The sequence below is a fragment of the Vulpes lagopus genome, chromosome 18 (genome assembly GCF_018345385.1).
Source record: "Vulpes lagopus strain Blue_001 chromosome 18, ASM1834538v1, whole genome shotgun sequence".
NCBI classification, from domain to species: Eukaryota; Metazoa; Chordata; class Mammalia; order Carnivora; family Canidae; genus Vulpes; species Vulpes lagopus.
The window spans coordinates 22,177,034-22,200,078 of record NC_054841.1 but is presented as its reverse complement, the minus strand read 5'-3'; the positions used below and the strand labels follow the sequence as shown (position 1 = coordinate 22,200,078).

General features: G+C 51.2%; 2 protein-coding genes across 5 annotated transcripts in view; one reads left to right on the top strand and one right to left on the bottom strand.

Moving 5' to 3' along the window:
- The window catches only part of SOGA1 (suppressor of glucose, autophagy associated 1), a 74,224-nt gene extending 71,724 nt beyond the window's left edge, over positions 1-2,500 (bottom strand). The window contains exon 1 of one of the 2 annotated variants that reach the window (XM_041732472.1): positions 2,222-2,500. Coding sequence is in view for 1 of the 2 variants with exons in the window: in XM_041732471.1 (XP_041588405.1) it covers positions 480-1,154 (675 nt within the window). In the remaining variant the exon portion in view is untranslated. Of the gene's footprint in view, positions 1-479; positions 1,156-2,221 lie in introns of those variants that run through there. The other variant, XM_041732471.1, reaches the window with a different exon arrangement.
- Positions 2,501-5,572: 3,072 nt separating this feature from the next.
- TLDC2 (TBC/LysM-associated domain containing 2) lies at positions 5,573-23,045 on the top strand. 3 transcript variants are annotated; one of them, XM_041732251.1, is made up of 7 exons: positions 5,573-5,935; positions 11,031-11,134; positions 12,358-12,531; positions 13,048-13,200; positions 15,397-15,492; positions 21,246-21,319; positions 22,284-23,045. In XM_041732251.1, the coding sequence occupies exons 2-7, from the start codon at positions 11,102-11,104 to the stop codon at positions 22,417-22,419; spliced, it is 666 nt and encodes a 221-aa protein (XP_041588185.1). In that variant the 5' UTR covers positions 5,573-5,935; positions 11,031-11,101; the 3' UTR covers positions 22,420-23,045. The 3 variants fall into 3 exon arrangements, with proteins under 3 accessions (XP_041588185.1, XP_041588184.1, XP_041588186.1); XM_041732250.1 differs by lacking the exon at positions 5,573-5,935 and adding an exon at positions 8,170-8,312; XM_041732252.1 differs by lacking the exon at positions 5,573-5,935 and adding an exon at positions 8,189-8,312 and having other exon boundaries at positions 11,010-11,134.

Genomic DNA, 23,045 nt, shown 5'->3' with positions numbered 1-23,045 from the left:
CGGAAGTCGGACTCTAGCCAAGGGGATGTTCCCAGATGTCATGCTTTCAAACAGGACCCGCCCTGAAAGGCAGGCAGGGACAGGCCTGCACCAGGCGGAGCACTCAGGATAGTGTCGGGGCCTCCCCTGGGCAGGGGCCGCTGGGTTTCCCTGGCACAAGTGCACACGGATACCGGTTCAGAAAAGACAGCAACCAGAGGCCTGGCCTCGGGCCTGGGGGGGGGGGGGGGTTCTAGGAAGGTGAAGGACGGGGGGTGCAGCCGTCACTGCCCACCCCCACCCCATCCCAAGTAATGCATCCTGGCACCCTCCCAAGCAGTCTCCCCAAGACTCCCTCCCTCCAAAATTAGGGCCCTTGGGCCAGTTCCTCCTCGGGAGGCGGTTTCCCGAATAAAAACGGAGGCAGGATGTGTGGGAGCCCCACGCCGACCTCGCGGTGGTCCCCGGGGACTGCGGCCCCCTCTCCGCGCCGCCCCCACCTTGAGATAGTCGTTCTCCGAGCGCAGCTCCTCCAGCTCCCGCACGAAGCCGCCGGGCCCGCAGTCCAGCATCTCCTCGGTGAGGTCGGAGAAGGCTAGCGAGGCGCTGAGGGGCAGGCGGCTGCTGCCCACCGACGACGCGGCCCCCGACGGCTCCTCCGGGGAGGCGGGCGGCCGCGGGGGCTGCTGCGCGGGCGGCGCGGGCTGGGGCGGCTGCCCGGGGCGAGCCCCCGCCGGGCCCCCGGCCGCCGACTCGGCGTCGCTGCTCAGCGCCAGCTCCAGGCCCAGCAGGCGCGCCTCCTCCGACGCGCAGTCCGACACCTCCGAGCTGCTGTCGGTGAGGCTGGGCGGCGGGGGCGGCGGGCGCGGCCCGGGGCCGGGGCGCGGGCGGCCCTTGGCGCGCACCCCGGAGCGGACCCCGGCCACCCGCGGCCCCGCGCTCCGCGCCCCGGGCGCCGCTGCGCGCCCCTTCTTGTCTGGCCGCGCGGAGGACGCGGCGCTGCAGGCGGCGGCGGCGCCCGGGCCTGGGCCGCGGCGGCCCTTGGCCAGAGACCAGCCGGCCACGTCCTTGGGCCGGGCCGGCGACGGCGCGCGGTGGCTCTTCTTCCTCTCCGGGCCGGGCGCGGGCGGGGGGCCGCAGCCCCGGGCCGGGGGCTCCCCCGCCGGCGCCTCCATCGCGGCCTCCCTCGGCCTCAGCGAGCGGCGCGCATGGCCCGGGCCCGCCCGGGCTCCGCGCCCCTGGGGAGGGTCCCGGCGCCGCTCCGACCGCCCGGGCCGCGGCTCCTCTCGGCCCAGCTCAGCCGCGGGGCTCGGCTCCGGCCCGGACCCCCGCCGCGCCGGCTCTCCGCCGCCCTGCGCTCGCAGAGGGCGGCCCGCCCGCCTCCAGGCGCCCCGGCTGCGGCTCCGGCTCCGCCCGGCGCCCGCCCCCTCGGCCTCGCCGCGCCCCCGGAGTGCGCCGGGGCCCCGGCTGCCCGCGCGCCGCTCGCTCGCTCGGGCTCCGAGTCCGGCTGCGGCCCGGGCCCCGGCCCCGGCCCCGGCCCCGGCCCCGGCCCCGGCCCCGGCCCCGGCCCCGGCTCCGCCCGGCGCGGCCCGCCCCCCGCGCAGCCCCGCCAGCTCCCCGCCCCGCCGCCTCGGCTCGGGGGCGCGCGGCTCCGCGAACAAAAGGCGGACGCGGCGGGAGCGGCAGGGAGGGACGCAGGCTGCGAGCGAGGGAGGGATCTGCGAGGCAACAGCGACCCCCTCGAGGGTCAGGCGGGCCGGGGCTGCCGCGGCCCGGGCTCCCGCCGCCGCGCCGCCGCCGCCGCCGCCGCCGCCGCCGCCGCCGCCCCCGCCCCCGCCCGCGCGGGGGACCAACCCGGCCGACGCGCCCCCGCGCCCAGCGCCCGGGCAGGGGCCCCGGGAGCGGCGAGCGAGGGGACTCCCCGGCGGAGGCCGAGCCGCCCTCAGACCGCAGGAGCCAGCATCCATACACCCGCCGGCGCCTCGCCCCTCGCCCCTCGCGGCCGTGCGGAGCGTGCGCGAACTCCGCCCCCCTTAACCTCGCCCGGCGAGACCGAGTATCCCATAGTACAGACGCGTAAACTGAAGCCGAGGGAGCACGCGCGGCTCGCCCGGGGCCGGGGGCCGAGCGCGGAGGGAGCCCAACCCTACGGCCCCGTGGCGCGCCCGCGATCCTCTGCCTCGGCCTCCCTCTCACGGGCCTGCGCACCGGGGAGCCCGGGTGCCTGCCCGACTCTGCGCACCTTAACCTGCCGGAATCTCAGGCCCTACTGCTCCAACCCCGACCCGGTTTCTGGCTCCGCATGGCTAAAATGGAGGCGTCCCATCAGGAGCCCGGCGATGCCCGGGCAGTAGGTTCTGACCCCGGTGGGGGCCGGCACAGACCGAAGGCAACTGTCCTGATCCCCGCACGTCCCCTCCCCGGGGCAACCCCAGACAACCCCCGGGCCTGGCTCTGGTGGCTTCCGCTCCTTCCTTCCAGGGCCGTGCTTCTGGCTGTTGTGGGTTGTCCCGTGTCTGCCACACCACACCCTCCCGCCCCGGTCCACTCCCCTGCTCCTTGAAGCGACTCTCCCTCACCGAGCCACCGCTGGGCAGAGCCCGGTTTAAGCCCTTGGCTGCCCCACGGGTGGGCCCCCATTCTCCGGGTGGCGCCTCCTTGCCACCTGGGGAGGGGGCAGGGTTATGTTTACTCCCTGCAGTCTCTTCTTTTCCCGGTTCCTGCCTCCCTCCTTTTCCTCCACCAGCCGATTTCTCCTTCCTCTTCCCCCGACCCCCCCCCCCTCCCCGCATCCAACCCACCACCCCCTCATCCTGTTTCTCCTCCTCCTCCTGCTCTTGACACTCAGTTGACACCAGATCTGCTTCTTAATTTCTATCCCACCTCCTTCACAGTGGGGAATACCGGGGTATGCCTTCTCACCTGAGACGTGGTTTCACCCTGATCCAGGTGTGTCCAGGTGTGTGAGTGCCCCCTCCACCCTCAGGTGTGTCCTCCAGGTGGTTCCACAGAGCCACATGGAGCAGGGCCACTTAGCAAGTTCTCCACAAAGGCTTCTTTAGACATTGCCACCACTCCCCGGCAAGGCACCACCTCCCCTGTTTGCCCCGACTGTCCCCTCACCTAGTCCATAGGCACCAGGTAGGACAATAAGTGGACTTGTCATTGGTGCATTCCTGACCTCATGGAGCACGCAGTATAGGGGGGAGATGGGCCACTGTAGATTCATCACAAACAAGCTGGTGGTGTGTAGCACAGGGCAAGGGCCAGAGCAGGCCTTCTCAGCTCCTGGACCTCAGAGTCCCCATTTGGTCTAGTCTGATGCAACACATGACAGAGTCCTTCCAGCTCTGATGCCTCCATTTCTTGTAGGGTGGTCCTTTTGTGGCACAGAGATGCTATAGAGTTCTCAGAAATGGTTTGCCTTCTCTGTGTTTCAGTTTCTTGTGGCTGACTGCATTTTCCAAAGAGAGGCACAGCAACATACAGCCCATCCCAATCACCCTTTTTACGGTGTGGCATTGACACTCTTCCAGTTGAGCAAGGGGATCTATATCCCCTCCCCTTGAGCCTGAGTAGGCCTTTGTGACTGCCTCAACCAATAGAGAGCAGCAAAAGTGATGCTGTAACTTCCAAGGTTAGCCCATAAAAAGCTACCCAGTGCTCTCCTGAGCTCACACTCTCTTTCTCTCTTAATCCACTCACCTTGGAACCCAGGCCCCATGTTGGGAGGAAGCCCAGGCCTCACAGAGAGGTTAGTAAAGGTGTTCCAGTCAACAACTCCAGCTCTGGTCCCTGCTAACCACCGGACATGTGAGAGAGTGGACCTTCAGATGATTCAGCCCCCGGCTTTGGCACTGTCCCAGATGATGCCAAGTAGAGCAGAAATGAGCTGTCCCAAACTGCAAAATAAATATTGTTGTTTTAAGCCACTAAGTTTTGGGTTAGTTTGTTACACAGCAATGGATAACTGGAATGCTTGTCCAAGGTCACACAGCTTGGAAGCGGCAGAGCTGACACTGATTGGAACCCAGGGACATCCAGTTTCAAAGTCTGTGTGATGGGCAATGCTCAGCTCACGCACACAGTGTATGCTATCTAAAGCTCCACTCAAGGAACACCTGGGTGGCTCAGCAATTGAGCATCTGCCTTTCGCTTAGGATGTGATATCAGGGATGAAGTCCTGCATGGGGCTCCCTGCGAGAAGCCTGCTTCTCCCTCTGCCTATGCCTCTACCATTCTGTGTCTTTCATGAATAATTAAATAAAATCTTTTTTAAAAAATTACAAAAATATAAAGCTCTACTCAAGAAGGAATGAAGCATACAATGATTATAAGAATTTTATATCAGATTGTAAGAAATGATGCCAATTACTCCGTGGAAAAACAGTTAATTTCCTCCCATTCAAGCTGCTAAATTGACCACCATGATGAAAACTGAATGAAGAGGGGATCCCTGGGTGGCGCAGCGGTTCGGCGCCTGCCTTTGGCCCAGGGTGTGATCCTGGAGACCCGGGATCGAATCCCACGTCAGGCTCCCGGTGCATGGAGCCTGCTTCTCCCTCTGCCTGTGTCTCTGCCTCTCTCTCTCTCTCTCTGCGACTATCATAAATAAATAACAATAATAAAAAAAATTAAAAAAAAAAGAAAACTGAATGAAGACTAAATCCTGGAAAGCTTCAAAGAGGAGGTGATTTTTTTTTTAAACTAAAGGGTGCTTTTTCCTTTTTCATTATACAAATCATGAAAGAAACAAACCACTGGCTGAGGGAGAATTAGAGGAATTAGTAGGGGACCCTGCTTTAAATAGTATAGTCAGGGAGGCCTCACTGAGGAGGTGGCATTTAAACTGAGTTATTAAAAATAAATAAACTGAGGGTTTTTTTTAAAGCCCTATAAAATTAGGGATCCCTGGGTGGCGCAGCGGTTTGGCGCCTGCCTTTGGCCCAGGGCACGATCCTGGAGACCCGGGATCAAATCCCACGTCGGGCTCCCGGTGCATGGAGCCTGCTTCTCCCTCTGCCTGTGTCTCTGCCTCTCTCTCTCTCTCTGTGTGACTATCATAAATAAATAATAAAATAAAATAAAGCCCTATAAAATTAAAATAAATAAACTGAGTTATTCAGGGGCACCCGGTTGCCTCAGTCAGTAAAGCGTGCAACATGTAATCTCAGCGTTTTGTGAGTTCAAGTCCCACATTGAGCATGGAGCCCACTTAAAAATTAAAATTTTTAAAATATTTTTTTAATATGTATACATACAAATTGAGTTATTCAAAGACCCAAAGTAGGGATGCCTGGGTGGCTCAGTGATTGAGCGTCTGCCTTCGGCTCAGGTCATGGTCCCGGGGTCCTGGGATCGAGTTCCACATCGGGCTCCCCATGGGGAGCCTGCTTCTCCCTCTGCCTCTTTCTGTGTATCTCTCATGAATAAATAAATAAAATCTTAAAAAAAAAGAGAGAGTAAGAGAATTTCAGGCAGAGGGAACAGCGAGGGCAAATCTCTGAGGCAGAATAAGCTTGATAGATGTTGAAGGAAGTGAGAAGGTCGGTGTGACTGGGATTCGATGAGTGATGGAAAGTTAAAGGACAAGTTAAAGCTGGAGTGAAGCCAAGGCATGCCCTGGGCAGGGGCTTTATTCTTGATGCAGCAACAAGCAATTGGAGCCTCCAAGCAGGGGCATGACATAATCTAATTTGTGAGTGGGTTTTGTTTTGTTTTGTTTTGTTTTAATTTGTATTTTAAACAGATCACTCTATTTGGTCTGGAGTCCTGAAGAGTCATCAGCATTCAAGCATATTTAAATCCTCGCGACCAGATGAGGTCATATTGGGAGAGCGTCTATAGAGAAAAGAGAAACTGGTCCACAAGCAGGAAGTTAAGAAGTCCTGATTCTGGAAAGTGACTTAAAGAGGAAAAGCCACCAACAGGAGATTGAGAGACAGCACCCAGTAAGGTAGGAGAGAATACACAGCGATGCGTTGCAGGGAGGTCAGGAGGCTGAATGAAGTGGGAGGCATCCCTGGGTCAGGGGTCTGGCAGTGGAGACGCTGCAGGAAGAGGAAGGCAGAAAATTGCCCCCTGACTAGCACCACTAAGGAGGCTGGGGTGGTGAGGACAGAAGTCAAAGGGAGTGCACTGAAGAGTGAGCAGGCTGTGGAGGTAGAGTGCAGAAAAAAGAGAAATGGAGCAGTTGGGATGGGGACCATCCTGTGGAGAGAGAGGAAGAGAGACAGAGAAGGAGACAAAGAGGGATCAAGAGATGAGGGCTTGGCTTTTGAAGGGAGCAGGGGCCTTACCTCCATCTTCCTGGAGGAAGGATGGAAGGCATGGAGGAGGGGGTACCTGGGTGGCTCAGGGTTGAGCTTCTGCCTTCAGCTTAGGGCGTGATCCGGGGGTCCTGGGATCAAGTCCCACATCGGGCTCCCTGCAGGGAACCTGCTCCTCCCTCTGCTTATGTCTCTGCCTCTCTCTCTCTCTCTCTCTGTGTCTCTCATGAATAAATACAATCTTAAAAAAAGGGGGGAGGGGGTGAGCCATGGAGGAGATGCAGGGGCTTCTGTCGGGAGGGTGAGGGGGTGCTGCTGATGGCTTCTGTTTTCTCAGGTGAGAGTGAGGAGACCAAGGAGGGCAAAGACTTCAAATCTCAGAGAACAGAACTTAGATTTCCCAGGACATGGGGGGAGGTGAAGCCAGTCCACCCAGCAGGCATGGGGTGTTTTCTAGAAAGGACTCTAGTCAAGTGTATTTCATACAGCTGAAACTGTGAGGTGCCTAGGATTTTATGTCCTCTTTCCATCTACCAGAGGGGCAGAAGCATTTCCCATGCATTTATAAACTCTTTGCAAGCATCACTTTTAATACTTAGAAATAATCTACGGAATGGATGTTCCAAGAATCACTTAACCTTTCCCCTTTTTATTGGACATTCAAATTGTTTCCTGGCAATAATATTGGAGTTCTGAGAGAGGCGGCGTGTGGTCTGGAAAAGAAAGGAGAAGGCGAGCTTTGAGCCAGAGCTGGGATGTCTGGCACTCTGGCGCCTAGAATCCCATCATGGGAGCTTTTAGGGGCCCTATTATTGGATTGGTGTTCCTGACAGGTCATATTCTGGGTTTTCCTGGACACGAGAACAAAGAATGGGACAGCAAAGCAAATCTCACTGGCTTCTCAAAGTGCCCCGTGGTTCAGGTCTTGAGCCTGAGGGAAATAAGTTTGGAAAAAGGGCCAGGTATGTATGACCCCTGAACCGTTTACAATTCAAACACATATTGCAACAGCCCTGTTTGAGGTGGCAACAGGTCCATTTACTTGCCTGTTTTCCCCATAATACAAGGCTTTTCTGTATCCCACCCTTCCTGGAGGGGGCATCGCCCAAGAGACCTGGACTTAGAATATCTGGGACTCAGGTCCTCAACACAAAGCTCAGCAGAGAGGGTGTCTTTCAGTTGTGTGAGAATGAGGCAGGCCTCCCGAGACAAGGGGTTTACCCACCCAGCAGAGGCCAGGAGACAACTTGGTGGATGTATTCTCCAGTGGGCACTGGCCTAGGTGGAGACTGCTTGTTCTGGGATTAGCTGAAGCCCCTTCCAACTTGAGGATCTGTGATTTGACAACACAGCATTCACTGAATCCTACTTTGTTTTGAGTCAAGGACAGAAAAGTATCCTCCCAACACACCCCCGTGGACGAAGTGCCTACTGTGTGCCAAACACTGGACTTCCCGTGCGTGATCTCACATACTGTCACAACAGGCCAGTGAGGAGAGATTCATCACCCCATCTGAGAGAAGGGAAACAAGCCAGGGCAGAGCAGGATGGCTTCTCTCTGCCTCCCAGCCTCGGGCTTCCCCTGTAGCATGGAGTGATTGATGGAGAATCCCACGGCATTGCCCTTTCCTGTAGCATCTGTACCCAATAAAGAAAGGTTCCTAATGGTGGGCTCCAGGCTCCAGGTGGTACCTGGTAGCTGTGGTGAGAGGAGTCCAAGAGCCAAGAAGTTCAGTGTCCTCCATCTCTTTGGACTGGTGGGGGCCGAGCTGGAAGTCAGAGGGTAACAAGGTCTTGTTTGTGTATATTTATGGGATTTGAGTTTCTGATGGACAATAATCCCTGCCAGGCTTCCCAGCTGGAACGGGAGTGGGCATAAGGCCAAGGCCAGACGCCCTCTGGGCAGGTATAAGAGCCGGGGAGGAGCGCCTGGAGCCTGGCTGGGGCAGAGGTGCCAGCCACTGCCAGGGGACCAGGGTGCAAAGCTAAAGCTACTTCGGACAGACTGCCAGGTGGAAGAGTTGGTTCTGGAAGTAGCTCTCTCTGGAGAGCCTGGGAGATACGGTAAGGAACCATCTGGCTGGACAGGCTGGGGGAGGTTGCCAGAAGCCAAGGCTGTGCAATGCAAGAACTTTTTTCCCATTCCTGCCTTTTTCTTCCCCACTGAGCTACTTCTTCTCCCTACTAAGTGACCAAGAGACCATCTGTCCAGAGGAGCCCAGGTGGAGACTGAGTGGGTATTTAAGTGTCAGGTATTTAAGTCCTGAATTTCTCAGAGGTGGTGTTGGGGGAATAGCAATAAGCACTATCATTTCCCCAACACTCACTGAACACCAGGCACTGTGGGTTATCTCATCGAACTGATAGCAGAAGAATGGAGGCTGGACTTAGCATCCTAGTTCTTCAGGCATTATCCTTTTTTTTTTTTTTTTTTTTTTAAGATTTATTTATTTGAGAGAGAGCATGAGCACAAATAGGGGGAGGGGCAGAGGGTGAGAATCTTCAGGCAGATTCCCAGCTGAGTGGGAAGCCCAATGTGGGGTTCCATCCACGAGCCATGAAATCATGACCTGAGCTGAAACCAAGAGCTGGACGCCTGACTGAGCCATCCAGGCATCTCAGGCATTATCTTCTTTCACTCTTACAACAGCCCTATTAGGTGGTTATTAGTATTTTACAGAAGAGGAGGCTGAAGCACAGAGATGTTAAGTAACTTGCCCAGTGTCACATAGCAAGGAAGTGGTATAATCAGGATTTGAACTCCCTGACTCCAGAGCTTGTACTTGTTTTTGATTTTTAAGATTTTATTTATTTATTTGAGAGAGAAAGAGAGGGCATGCACACAAGCAGGGCAGGGGCAGAGAGAGAAGCAGATTCCGGGCCAAGCAAGACTTAGGACTTGATCCGGGGACTTCCAGATTGTGATCTGAGCTGAAGGCAGACACACAACCAACTGAGCCACCTAGGAAACCCAGAGCCTGTGCTTGTAACCACTGTGTTATACTAGTGTGGCTGTGATAAGTTTCTTCCACTCTCAGAATGGTAATTTCCTTATCTGTAATTTAAGGTCATAAAACTTGGTGCTCAGAAATATATTACCCTAAGATTCCCTAAAGATAAATTGAGATGGGTCAGCTTTAAGCCCTGGGAAGCCTTGTTGGAAACATTATCAAGAATTATGGGGGCACCTGTGTGGCTCAGTCGGTTAAGCATCTGACTTTGGCTCAGGTCATGGTCTCAGGGTCCTGGGATTGAGCCTCATGTCAGGCTCCCCACTCACGGGGAAATCTGCTTGTCTCTCTCCTTCCCCTCCTTGTGCTCTCTCTCTCTCTCTCAAATAAATAGATAAAATCTTTAAGAAGAAAGAAAGAAAGAAAGAAAGAAAGAAAGAAAGAAAGAAAGAAAGAAAGAAAGAAAGAAAGAAAGAAGAGAAAAAGAAAGAAAGAACTATGAGGGAGTGATTGCCTGGCTCAGTCAGTGGAACACGCAACACTTGATTTTGGAATCATGAGATAGAGCCCCATGTTGGGTATAAATATTACTTAAAAAAAAAAAAAAGAACTATGTGTATGGCCCCACCTTTTTAAAGATTTTATTTATTTATTTGAAAGAAAGGCAGAGCTAGAGAGAGCAGGAGCTGGGGGGAGGGGCAGAGGGAGAGAGAAACAGGCTCCTCATTGAGCAGGGAACCCTACATGGGACTCCATCCCAGGACCCCAAGTCCATGACCTGAGCTGAAGGCAGATATTTACCTGGCTGAGCCCCCCAGGCACCCTGTGTATGACGTTTGATCCAGCATTCAACTTTTGAAATTTATCATAAAGGATATAATCAGATTTACGAACAGGGAATTTCATTACAATTTTGCTTATAATCACAGAGAATTAGAAACACACAAAATGTCCAACAGTTGAGGAATAAATGATACATCCTATGAGGAAACAATATGTAGCCATTAGAAATCACATGTTCAAAGGGTGCTGAATGTCACTGGAGAATTCTCATTTTTAAGTGGAAAGGTACTTTTTAAAACTATACATAAAAGTATATGTGTGTGTATATATATATATATATATATATATATATATATGATAAATGAAAAAAACTGGAAAAATATACTTAAGGGTTCAGAGTTTATCTCTGAGGGATGAAATTATGAATATTTTTGTATCTTTATTCTTTTCTAGATTTCTCAAAATTTTTTTGATTTCTCAAAATTTCTATCATATACATGCCTTTTTAAATTAGAAAAAGGAAGATTATTTTTTTAATGGAGTTGTTGTTTATTTGTTGTTCTTTGGTTTAGTCTTGGCTCCTTTAAAAATTCTGTTATAATACACTTGCTGGCTTTGAGAGGGAACTGAATTGCTGGCAGTGAGTACTGTGAGGGCCTCTGAGACTCTGAGATGATCTGGTCTAACATGTTTCATGTGGAAAAACTGAAGCCCAAGGGTACAAGGGACTTATCCAAGGTCAGAGAGAGAACCAGAGGCTCCAGATCCCCAGCCTGGAGCTTATGCATCTGCCCAAAGGGCCAGAATCCCTAGGCCAAGCTGCCAGAAGGGCAGGGAGATGTAATGGAATCACAGCTAGAATTTACTATGTATGATTAATATGTGTTAGTTGCTAACTCCAGGTGAGGCCTTGAATGCTGAGGGTAGCTGACCTCACAGACCTACCCAGTGATGATTAGTCTTGGGAGTGACAGGAGAGAGAGCAAAGGGCAGCTGGGTGGCCTGGCACTAGCAGGGTGTGCCCCAGGCCTCTCCCTCTCATCTCTAGGCCTCACCAGCAGTGCTTCCTCCCCTGGGAGGGCTAAGGACTCTCACTGACAGCCGCCGGGCTCAGACAGAATGAAAGGTCTCCGTTGGCGTTACACTCGGCTGGTAAGGGGCCCAACTTGGGCTGGGGGACAAGCCAGCAAAGGTGGAGTAGGCTAGATCTCTGGTGGGGGGGGGGAGGGGGTAGGATTGGACATAGATGGGTGATTTGTTCCCCTTCCAAGTCCCTCTCCAGCTGACCTGGAGTTCAAGAGTTCAGGAACCTGGGGCCTTGCCCCCTTACCCCTTGGTCCTGAGACCCTATAGAGCACAGACGCCTGTCTCCAGCCAGATGGAGCTCCATCCAGAAGCCCCACTCAGCTAGGACCCCCTTCTTAGGCTTGAACCTGGAGAATAGGAAAGAAATGTCCTATTCATTTCTCATTCTCTAGGAGGCCTCTCCTTATGAAAAGTCTCCAAGTCATTGTGTGCAGGTGCGTGTACACACACATACACACCCTCAATCATACATTCTGGTACAGAGTGGAAGCTCAACTGAATGAAGGCATAAACCAACACACATCCACCTGACACACACACACATATTTATACAATCCCAACTCACATTCATAAACACGTTGACAGGCAAACACACAAAGTTACTCAACACCTTCTCACATTGATTTTGCCAACACAAGTCTATTTGAAGCCGACACACACCTTCACATGGACGATCACACATCTAACACAAACCTGCATGTGCTTTCTCAGCTGCTTCACACTTGTCTCCCTTGACTGACAGAAGCCTCTGCCCTCATTTTCTTTCTTTGTAAAATAAGGATAGTAAGGAACATGTTCTTAGGATTCTTGGGAAAATTCAGGGAGGTCATGCACAGCAAGCGCTCAGCCAGGCCTGGTTAAGAATGTGCTGATCAGCATTGGCCACTATGGGTGTTAGTATTGTTATGATTATTGACATTATTATCATTGTTTCAAGTACAGATGCACACAGTTGCAGCTCTCAGGGCTGGGCCAGGCTGCCACCTGCCCTTCTCTTCTGCCCCTGAGCTTAGAACTTGATCCTTGGCACCCACTCTGGATCTAGAGCAGGCAGCCAGACAAACCACAGAGTCCATGGCCACATCTGATGGACATGGGTACCTGTGACTTCCAGCTGGCAGGGGCCAGGGTGGTCTTGTCGGTCAGGGCACCAGCCTCCCCTGGCTGGGCTGGTGGTTGCAGGGGTCTGAGTGGGGGTGATGAGGCAGCCCAGGCTCTTGTGCTCTGGAGACATGGGAACTGGTGTCTCCTCGAGCCTCGACTTACCAGGCCTCTTTGTATCTTCATAGCCCAGTCAGGTGGAAGATGCTTTATCTGTAGAGAAGGGTGAGGATGAGGAAGAGGAAGAGGAAGAGAAGACAGCCCCAGCTCCAACCTCAGTCTCAGCTCCTGCTCCTGAAGATCCTGTGGAGCCCCAGCTGGCAGAAGCCAGCCAGGTTCTCGGACCCTCGGAGATTAGGCAGGTTGGAGCACAGTGCCAGGAGCCTAAGGGTCCCCTGCTCCTTCCCTACCCCAGCCAGGTCCAGGGACACCCTAGGCTCATTCCTCCTACATCCCAAACCTATGGTGGCGGTGGAAGGATGAAGTAGGGAGGAATAGGGGTAGGGATTCAGCACCTCATCTATTCTCCAGCCTCTAGGGACCAAGGTTATCAAGGGGAAAGAGTCCTGAGGGAGACCTGACCTTGATTCAAATCCTGGCTCTGCTGCTTACTCCCGGTGTGGACTCTAGGCAAGTTGCTTCACCTCCCTGAGCCTTGTTTTCCTCAATTGTAAAATGGGACTAACAATCCCTCTCTCTGAGGGCTCCTAACTGGCCCTTGGAAACAGTAAACTCCTCTGCCACCCATAAAGCACCATGCTGGGTGAGTGCGGCCTATTCAACCTCATTCTTTGTGGCACCCTGAGGACAGAGTGGAAGCAACAAGGGATGGGGTGGGGGGACAAGGATCATTCGCTCACCTTCAGCCCTATTCCTAGCTCAGCCTCCACCTCCCCCCAAGAGTCACTGGACATCTCTGGAGCCTGGCCTTCCAAACATCGAGAGATGGCTTCAGCCTGCGGAGCTTGTACAGGCAGATGGAAGGCCACAGCGGGCCGGTGCTGCTGGTGCTAAAGGACCAGGATGGTCAGGTGAGCTGGGCCACAGCCCCAAGGCAGCCTCAGGGACAAGAGGCAGAGGCCATAGCCTGTCACTTATAATGGACGCTGAGGATGACATTGAAACCATCCCCACTCAGTCATTCCTTCCTTCCTTCATTCCCTAATTCATCCGTTCGACACTTGTATACATACTATGCATCTTCCATGTGCCAGCTTCGATGTGGATGAGAACCAGGTCAGACAGAAGGGGTTCCAGCCCTCTTGGAGCTAGAGGCCTAATAGGGAGGTGGGGCCTGAGGGGAAGCAAATAGTCAACTGGGAAGACAATTTATGTGGGGCAACTACACCTTAATGATCCATTTGTGCTTTGAAAACATCCCCCTGCTGGTGGGAGAACAGATCTGAGAGACTAAGAGTGAAAGCCAGACAGTGAGGAGGCAGCCCCGGGAAGCGCCCACCTTTTACAGCAGGGACCTTGGGAGGGCGCTGTCTCAAATCCATGTGGTCTCACCAATGGGGCCCAGGCTCTCTGGACAGGGGCCAGCTAGCTTCAACTGCTCTTCCATGAGAGGAATGTGTTAGAGCTGGGAGAGATCTCAAGGGTCCCTGAGGAACCTCATGTGGACAGGAGCTCCTCCATCTTCAAGATGCTGATCAAGGACCGTCCTCCTCAAGGTCGGGGAGCTCACTTCTTCAGGATGGAGTCCCTTCCTTGGCAGAGTGTTGCTGACTATGAGGATGTTACTCTTTTTTTTTTTTTTTTTTGGATGTTACTCTTTATATTAGGCTGAAACCTACTCCCCAGGGCTGCCTCCCAGTGATCCTGCCTCTGCCCCACCACACTCTGTAAAAGAGGGAAAACCTGCAGCCACCAAGTACCCCACAGCGAGAGAATGGCTGAGGGAAATATGGTTCTGCTACATAGTGAAATATTGCCAAAGGCTGCTAAGAAAAATGATGTAGAGCCACAGCTATTAAAAGTGTTAAGTTTTTGTTTTTATTTATTTAAGACTTAATTTTTGTTTTCTTAAGTAATCTCAACCCAAGTTGAGTGATTTAACCCAAGATCAAGAGTTGCAAGCTCCACTGATTGAGCGAGCCAGGCGCCCGAGCTCTTGTTTTTAGCGTAAGATATGAATGGTACTCTTGGGCCAACGGAGAAAATGTATTAAGAACTGGATATTAGGGCAGTCTTGGTGGCCCAGCAGTTTAACACCACCTTCAGCCCAGGGCATGATCCTAGAGACCTGGGATCAAGTCCCATGTCAGGCTCCCTGCATGGAGCCTGCTTCTCCCTCTGCCTGTCTCTGCCTCTCTCTCTCTGTGTCTGTCATGAATAAATAAATAAATAAAATCTTAAAGAAAAAAAGAACTGGATATTAGATATTATGGAATTGCTGTTAATTTTCTGAGGTGAGATGGTCGAATTGTGATCATACGTGAGAAAATCCCCATTCTTAGGAGTTGAACTATTTAGGGGTAAAAGGGTTGTAATATCTGCAAATTATTTTCCAACAGAACAGCAAAAAATAGAAGAAGAGAGAAAGTAAATATGGTGAACACATTTACAGTTTTGAGTCTACACGGAGGTTATCTGTACCGTGCTTTTACTTTTCTGTATGTTTGAACTTTTAAAAAGAAAAGTGAAGGGAGGAAGCAGCTTACAAAACAGATGTACAGGGCACCTGGCTGGCTCAGTTGGAAGAGCATGTGACTCTTGATCTCAGGGTCGTGAGTTTGAGCCCCATCTTGGGTGTAGAGATTACTTAAATAAGTAAAACTTGAAGAAAAAAAAAACCCACAAACCCAGGTGTACTATAGGATCTGGTTTTCTGTGTAATATATACACTGGCATTAAAGATGCTGGAAAGAAATGCACAAATATATTAAGAAGAGTTACCCTGGGGAACAGAGGGGGAATTGCAAAGGGTTTAGTGTTTCTTTCTTCTTGTCTATAACTTCTAATACCTTTCTACAAGGATTACTTTTACAAAAGAAGTATATTTAAGAAAAAGTAGGAGGACACCAGCAAGAGTTCTTCCTTGGGGAGTGTCAAGGGAAAGGACACATATTGATGGGCCTATGCAGCCCTCCCTATGCCCCAGGTCTGTCCCAGACCCCCGGGGTGCCCCTCTAGGTGAGTCTGTATTACTAAGCCTGGAGAGCAGGTTTGCCAGAGGATATCCACTCCCTTCCAGCTACAACAGCAAGTTCTTCTATTTCCAGATGTTCGGGGCCTTCTCCTCTTCAGCTATTCGACTCAGCAAAGGCTTCTACGGTACTGGAGAGACCTTCCTCTTCTCCTTCGCCCCACAGCTAAAGGTGATATTCCCAGCCTTCTGGGGTGGGGGGGGGGAGGACTATACCAAAGATCCTGAGGTCCCAGTGGCCCCTAGCTCTATTCCCCATGTTGGGGTGCCTCATATCCCTCCATCTTTCCACAGAGGGAATATGACAGGGCAGTGGTGGGCAGCACATCCCCCTTGGCCGGCCCATCTTCATTTCTTTTGTTTTTTTTTTTTAAGATTTTATTTATTTACTCATGGGGGACACAGAGAGAGAGACAGAGACATAGGGAGAGGGAGAAGCAGACTCCTCGTGGGGAACCCGATGTGGGACTCGATCCCAGGACCCCATGATCACGACCTGAGCCAAAGGCAGACACTCAACCACTGAGCCACCCAGGCGCCCCCATCTTCATTTCTTAAAATGCTCAGTAGGTTCCTGGCAACTACAGACTGGCTTGTAAAGGAAGAGGGGTACGGCTCACCCGATGCAGGCTGTACAGACAAGAAGTCTGTCCAAGTGCCAACAGATCTGTGGGTGTACAGGTAGGAAAATAAAGACAGACACATCCAGTGACTTCAGCCTTATGAAGTATGGGCTGAGGTCATCAGCTAAGAGTGAGGTCAGAGCAGACAATGTAAGGGTTGAGCAGAGAAAAGGTATCAAATCATCATGGGAGTGGAGAGGTAGGCCTATCAGAGAAACAGAAGGACAGGGTCACCTGGAGGTCTGTCTAAAGGCAAGCCAGTCCCCTGGGCATGCGTATCCCTCCAGCTACATTCGGCTCCTTGAGTTCAGGCATGGGAGAGAGTGACTGGGCTTTTGCCAAGCTGGTTGGACAGAGGGACAGAGGGGAGCGGAGGTTGACGTCTGCATCGGTAGGGAAGGGGAGCCGGGGAGGCTGGAGGACAATGAAACGAAGATGATAACAACAGTTGAGAAGTGGCTTTGAGGTCAGAGACTTGCAATAACGACACCCATTGAGCAATGTGTTGGAATATAAGATATGAGACAGGGACATTGGAAACAGACTGGTAAGGACAGATTCCCGGGTGTGAACACAAGAGACAGTGGCTGGGGTGGGGGTAAGAACACCCCTGGATTGGAAAAGGAAAGGATGGGGGGCACCTGGGTGGCTCAGTGGTTAAGCATCTGCCTTTTGCTCAGGTCATGATCCCAGGATCCTGGGATCAAGTTCCTCATCGTCCTCCCTACAGGGAGCCTACTTCTCCCTCTGCCTGTGTCTCTCCCTCTCTCTGTGTGTCTCTCATAAATAAATAAGTAAAATCTTAAAAAAAAAAAAAAAAAAGGAAAGGATGATGGCAGGCAGGGGATGGGTCCGTGTGGGTGGCGAAATTCACCAAGGACAGTGGCAGGAATTAGGAAGGAGGGAAGGATGGTGAGCCAGAGCTCAAGCCTCCAGTGCATGGTGATTGGTGACATGGAGATGGGTGGGTGACAGAGACAAGACAGTGGGGGAGTCAGATGGTGCTTGCTGCCAGAGAGCAGGGCTTTTGAAGGAGGGAGGGGAACAGTCCCCAGCATCTCCCATCTAAAGCTTTTCCATCTCGGAGTTATTTATTGAATAAAACGACCGAGCACTTGGCACGAAGCACACTACTTTTACGACATATAGAAATAGTAGCAGCTAACTGTACTAGTTTACCACCCGCCAGGCACTATTCTGAGACTTCCACAAATTAGCGCATTTAATCATGACAACATTCCTATGAGGTACATACTATTATCAGCCCCATCTTACAGTTGAGGAGGCAGAAGCACAGAGAAGTTAAGTAACTTGCTTAACCTCACACAGCTAGTCAGTGGGGAGGATGAGATGCAGAAACAGGCCCTGGCGCTTGAACTTGGCCACGGCACTACACTACCTCTCTAAATGACAGATGGAGATGCTCTTGGGCTCGCAGAAGAGAGATGATCACAGTATAGAGCTATAGGTGCTGTGGAAGCAACTCCAAGGAGGAGCACCTATATGAAAGGGGTGAGATGATCAAAGGAGACTTCCTAGAGGAGGAGCTTCTTGAGTTGGGTCTTGATGGACAAACAAGATCACCAGGTGATGAAGGGCGTAGGGAGTAGTCTTCTTGGGGCGTGCACAAAGGTGGAGTAATTGAAAAGAAGACAATGCCCATTCAGGAACCCAAGAGACATATATCCAACTACTACCCTGTTTCCGCTTGGACTGCAAGCATGTGGCATTTTAAGCCTCCCAGGTCCCAACCTGAGCTCCTGACTTTCCCCCACAAAATCTGCCCGTCCTGCCATTTTCCGCAATGAAGTTAATGGCACCTCCAACTTTCCTACCACTGAGACCAAAAATGTTGGGGTCTTTAACTCCTCTCCATCACACCCCACACCTGAGTTGTCAATGAGCCCTAATGGCTCTGCCCTTTGTCTATATCCAGAAGTCACCACTTCTCACCATGTCCTTTGCTGTCACTTGGTTCAAGCCACCATTGCTACTTGTCCTTGTTCCTGCTGTAACCACCTAATAGGTCTCCCTGCTTACACCTCAGTCATCACAATAGCTAGTGTTCCTCTTAAAAGGTAAGTCAGGGATACCTGGGTGGCTCAGCGATTGAGCATCTGCCTTTGGCTCAGGGCATGATCCTGGAGACCTGGGATCGAGTCCCGCATTGGGCTCCCTGCATGGAGCCTGCCTCTCCCTCTGCCTGTGTCTCTGCCTCTCTCTCTCTGTGTGTCTCTCATAAATAAATGAATAAATAAACAAAATCTTTAACAATAAATGAATAAAAGGTAAGTCAGAGCATGTCACTTCTTGGCTCCAAGCTGCCAATGGCTTCCTTTCTTGGAGAAAAGCCAGTATTTTTTTTTTTTTTAAGATTTTATTTATTTGAGAGAGAGCACAAGCAAGGAGAGACAGAAGCAGACACCCCACTGAGCAAGGAGCCCCACATGGGACTCGATTCCAGGACCCTAATATCGTGACCTGAGTCAAAGGCAGATATCCAACTGCTGCTAAGCCACCCAGGCACTAGGCCAGTCTTTATTTTTTATTTTATTTATTTATTTATTTTTAAAATTTTTATTTATTTATGATAGTCACAGAGAGAGAGAGAGAGAGAGAGAGAGAGAGAGAGCAGAGACACAGGCAGAGGGAGAAGCAGGCTCCATGCACTGGGAGCCCGATGTGGGACTCGATCCCGGGTCTCCAGGATCACACCCTGGGCCAAAGGCAGGCGCCAAACCGCTGCGCCACCCAGGGATCCCCTATTTTTTTTAATCAAAAAAATTTTTATTATTAATGAGAGAGAGAGAGAAAGAGAGAGAGAGAGAGAGAGAGAGGCAGAGACACAGGCAGAGGGAGAAGCAGGCTCCATGCAGGGAGCCTGACGTGGGACTCAATCCCTTGACTCCAGAATCAGGACCTGAGCCGAAGGCAGGTGCTAAACCACTGAGTCACCCAGGCCGCCCCAGGCAGTCTTTATAATAACCTACAAGGCCCAGGGTACCTCTGTGGCTCAGTTGGTTAAGGATTTGCCTTGGGCTCCGGTCATGATCTTGGGGTCCTGAGATCCTGCCCCATGTCAGGCTCCCAGTTCAGAAGGGAGCTTGCTTCTCCCTCTCTTCACCCACTCCTGCCTGCCGCCGCCCCCCAGCTGATGCCATCTCTGATAAAAAAAATCTTTAAAAAAATATAATAACCTACAAGGCCCTACATCTTCCATATCTCTCTTATGTTGTTTCTTGCTATTTTTCCTTTCCCTCACTCTCCTCTAGCTACAATGAGCTCTGAGCCAGTCCTGAAACATGCAGGCCTGCTTCTGCCTCAGGACCTTTGCATACACTGTTCTGCCTCAAATGCCTTCCACTGGATCCCATGGCTCAGGTCTCACCTCCTTTAGGATTCTTTTTTAAAGATTTTATTTATTTATTCATGAGAGACACACAGAGAGAGACAGAGACACAGGCAGAGGGAGAAGCAGGCTCCATGCAGGGAGCCTGACATGGGACTCGATCCTGGGTCCCCAGGATCAGGCCCTGGGCTAAAGGCAGTGCTACTGCTGATTCTATTCAAATGTCATCATCTCAGAGAGGCCATCTGTGACCAACCAATTTACATTGACAACATTCCATTCTTTGGGAATCCTTTTTGTCCTTCTCTACTTTTTTATACTTAGCACTTATCACCTCCTAACATACTATTTAACTTATCCACCTCCACCTACTAGAATGGGAATCCCATGAAGGCAGGAATTTTTGTCTGTTAAATTCACCATTCTACCCAGTACATAAAACAGCGACTGGTACTAAATGCTAAAAAAAAAAAAAAAAAAAAAAGTTGAACGAAATGAATTATTTTTACAGGGGCTGTCTTCCCAACTTCCTGTTATGGAATCTTTTTTTTTTTAATTGAGTGATCTTTGCCTATCTTTGGTCTCTTGGCACCTCTTGTGTTCTTCAGGAATTACCAATTGCTCCTTGAGGACGATTCCAAATAGTGCTATGAACAGAGTCTCTGTAGCAGCAACGTTTATCTTACTCCCTCAAGTTTGAAGGTCACATTCTTCAAGGAAAGTAGAGAAGAAATTGAATGGCTCTGTCTTTTCATGGTCACTTGTTAATATTATCTCATCTCTTCTGAGCCCAGGACTAATTTTGTATTAGTCTTATTTTCTTGCTAAAAACGCCATGGTTGGGACACCTGGGTCCCCATAGCATTTTTTTAAACAACTAATTACGGGCAATAATGCTATACTCTTGTAGCCCTCTAAAATAATGCAATTATGCTATACTCTTGTAGCCCTCTAAAAATATTTTTTATTAGCTGAATGACTCTTGAATAATTTATTCATTCAACAGACATCTATATTATGTCTTGGGAATATTGCTGGGAACCAACACAGCCCCCAGAGCTTACATGTTAGAGGCACAGGCAGTGAAGTGCTGGCATATGAACACAGTTCTCAAAGAGTGGTAAATGCTGCGGAAAAGAAACAAGGCCTAGGAGGAAGGGCTACTTTAAACAGGGTGATCCAGGACGCTTCTCTGGGATGACATTCAGGCTGAAAGATGAGAAGTGGGCCATTTCAGGATCTGCGGGGAAGGGTATTCTCAGTAGAGGGATCAGCTACTGTGAAGGTCCTAAAGTGGAAATAGCTTTGGGTGTCCCAAGCATAACAAGGCCAGTGTAGCGAAGTGGTCAAGGAGGGAGAGAAGAGGTCAGAGGAAAGCAGGGGTCAGAGCAGGTCACACTGCAGTGTGGGGAGGGGCTGTGGGCAGGTAGGTCACAGGGGAAGCAGGGATGCATAAGGAGGCTGTGAGCAAGCGAGGAGTGTGGTGGGGACTGGGTGAGCACAAGTGGAGATGGACAGGGCAGGAATGAGGGTAGTCGGAGAGTCTCTTTGGGGTGGAGCCACAAGATTTGCTAAGGACCAGAGTATGAGGCAGCATCGGGAAATGGGCATGCTCCAGCGAAATGGGAAACAGCTTGTGGCAGAATCAGGGTCCAGCTCCTGACCTGGACCTTCTCCTCCCTCCAGCTTTGGAAGCAGGATGCTGCGGAGAGTTCTGGTCTACTTCTAGAACATAGGGGCTTTGGGGTTGTGGGAACTCAGACTAGAAAGCAAGAGGAGGTAAACTCCGGGGAGGACAGAAGAAATTTCCAGAATCAGGAGCCAGGGTACTTCCTGACAGTGGAGTTTGGAGCTGGATGTTTCCTTCCCTCCACCACACTGCCACCCAGTGGTGTGGAGTCAGACTGCAAGGGCACGACACACCCGATAACCCAGCCTTTTCTGTCATCCCAGGTCTTTAAGTGGACAGGAAGCAATTCTTTCTTTGTGAAAGGAGACTTGGATTCACTGATGATGGGCAGTGGCAGGTGCGTGGCTCCGTCCTCCCCAAGTCTGGAGTCGGGGTAGTCTGTGTTCTGGTCTCTCTCCCATCTGGAAATGCTGGGCTAGGCTGCCCCAGATGAGGCTGGTGGTAAACTTCCAGGCTTCTCCCTTCAACATCAGCAGCGACAGAAGGGGGGTGGAGTGAGGGGTGGGGTTGAGGGAGGGGGGCAGGGGATCATCCTCCAAAGTGTTTAGGTTGATGACAGCTTTGTGTGAATGTATGTGATTTGGAGAACAGCATTCCTCCACATGGTTGTCTGAGGCAAGTCAAGGGATGGGAGGCTAGATCAGGAAACCGCTCACTGGAGGAAGGCCAGGCATCTGCCCAGGAACCTGGTGCAAGTGTGTGCGCGCATGCGTGCCTGTGTATTAGGAAGAAAAAGTTAGCCTTACTCCTGGTGAAACCTCCACATTCAGGCAGAATAAATCTTATCTTGAAGGCAAAGATGAAAGCAGTACCAGGCAAGTTCCTTGCCCTCCCAGCTGTCTGAAGAGCCTCTACTGAGTGTGGCACAGAACACACCAGCCATTGCTGATTTGCAGTAACCCACTTCCCAGCCCCAGCCTGGTTTGCCATTAAATGAGGGGATTAGAGTGGATGCTTTCTGAAGTAGTTTTTGGGCTGAGTCCATGCCTGAAGATTCACTCCTTCGGTTAAGCACTGCCATCTTTAAAATGTTCCACATGTTCTAAAACTGGATTGTGGTGATGGTTGCACCAATGTATATATTTATTGAAATCACTTAACTATAAAAAAAAAGTGCTCCAAATCCTATGGGGGAACAACATGTGGAGTTCCCAATAATCTGGATAAATTGGTTTAAAGGAAGATTAAACAGACAAAACTGAGCTGTGGTCATGGTGAAGCCAAAGGCTGGTTGGTGGTGTAGACCTGGAAGGTCAACATCCAGGAGTTGAGTCATGCCAAGATTTTCCTCTTCTCTTTAGTGGCCAGTTTGGGCTGTGGTTGGATGAAGACTTGTATCATGGGGGAAGCCACCCCTGTGCAACTTTCAACAATGAGGTGCTGGCCCGGCAGGAGCAGTTCTGCATCAAGGAACTGGAGGCCTGGATCCTGAGCTGATGTCCCCATGGTGGACAGCTTCCTAAAGCAACAAATGCTCAGACCTGCTCATGAATGCCATCTAGACCCTCTTTAGAGAGCGCTGCCCATTTTCTCCAAAATCTAGAAGACTGGCTGTGACCATACCTCTCTGTGGCCTGGGGACCCAAGTCAGGCATGGAAGCAAATAATGTTCTCCTGGAGAGGTGACTCTAAGGAGTGAAAGGTATTCACACCTCATCTGAGCAGCACAAAGTCCCTGATGAAATTTCTTTTTATTTATTTCTTTTTTAAAGTAAGCTTCATGCCCAGCATAGGATTTTGAACAAAGGACCCTGAGATCAAGAGTCACATGCTTCACTGAGCAAGCCAGGCACCCCCTGAAATTTCTTTTTAGGAATTATACAACTAATACATGTTTATTGTAGAAAAACAAAAGACTTAAAAAAATTTAAAATTGCCTAAAATTCAACCACCCCCAAAACATTAACATTTTCATTTTCATATATACCTTTCCAGATAATTTTCCATGGAGATATGTGTGTGTGTGTGTGTGTATCTTATAAAAATGGGATTCTAGGGATCCCTGGGTGGCGCAGCGGTTTGGCGCCTGCCTTTGGCCCAGGGCGCGATCCTGGAGACCCGGG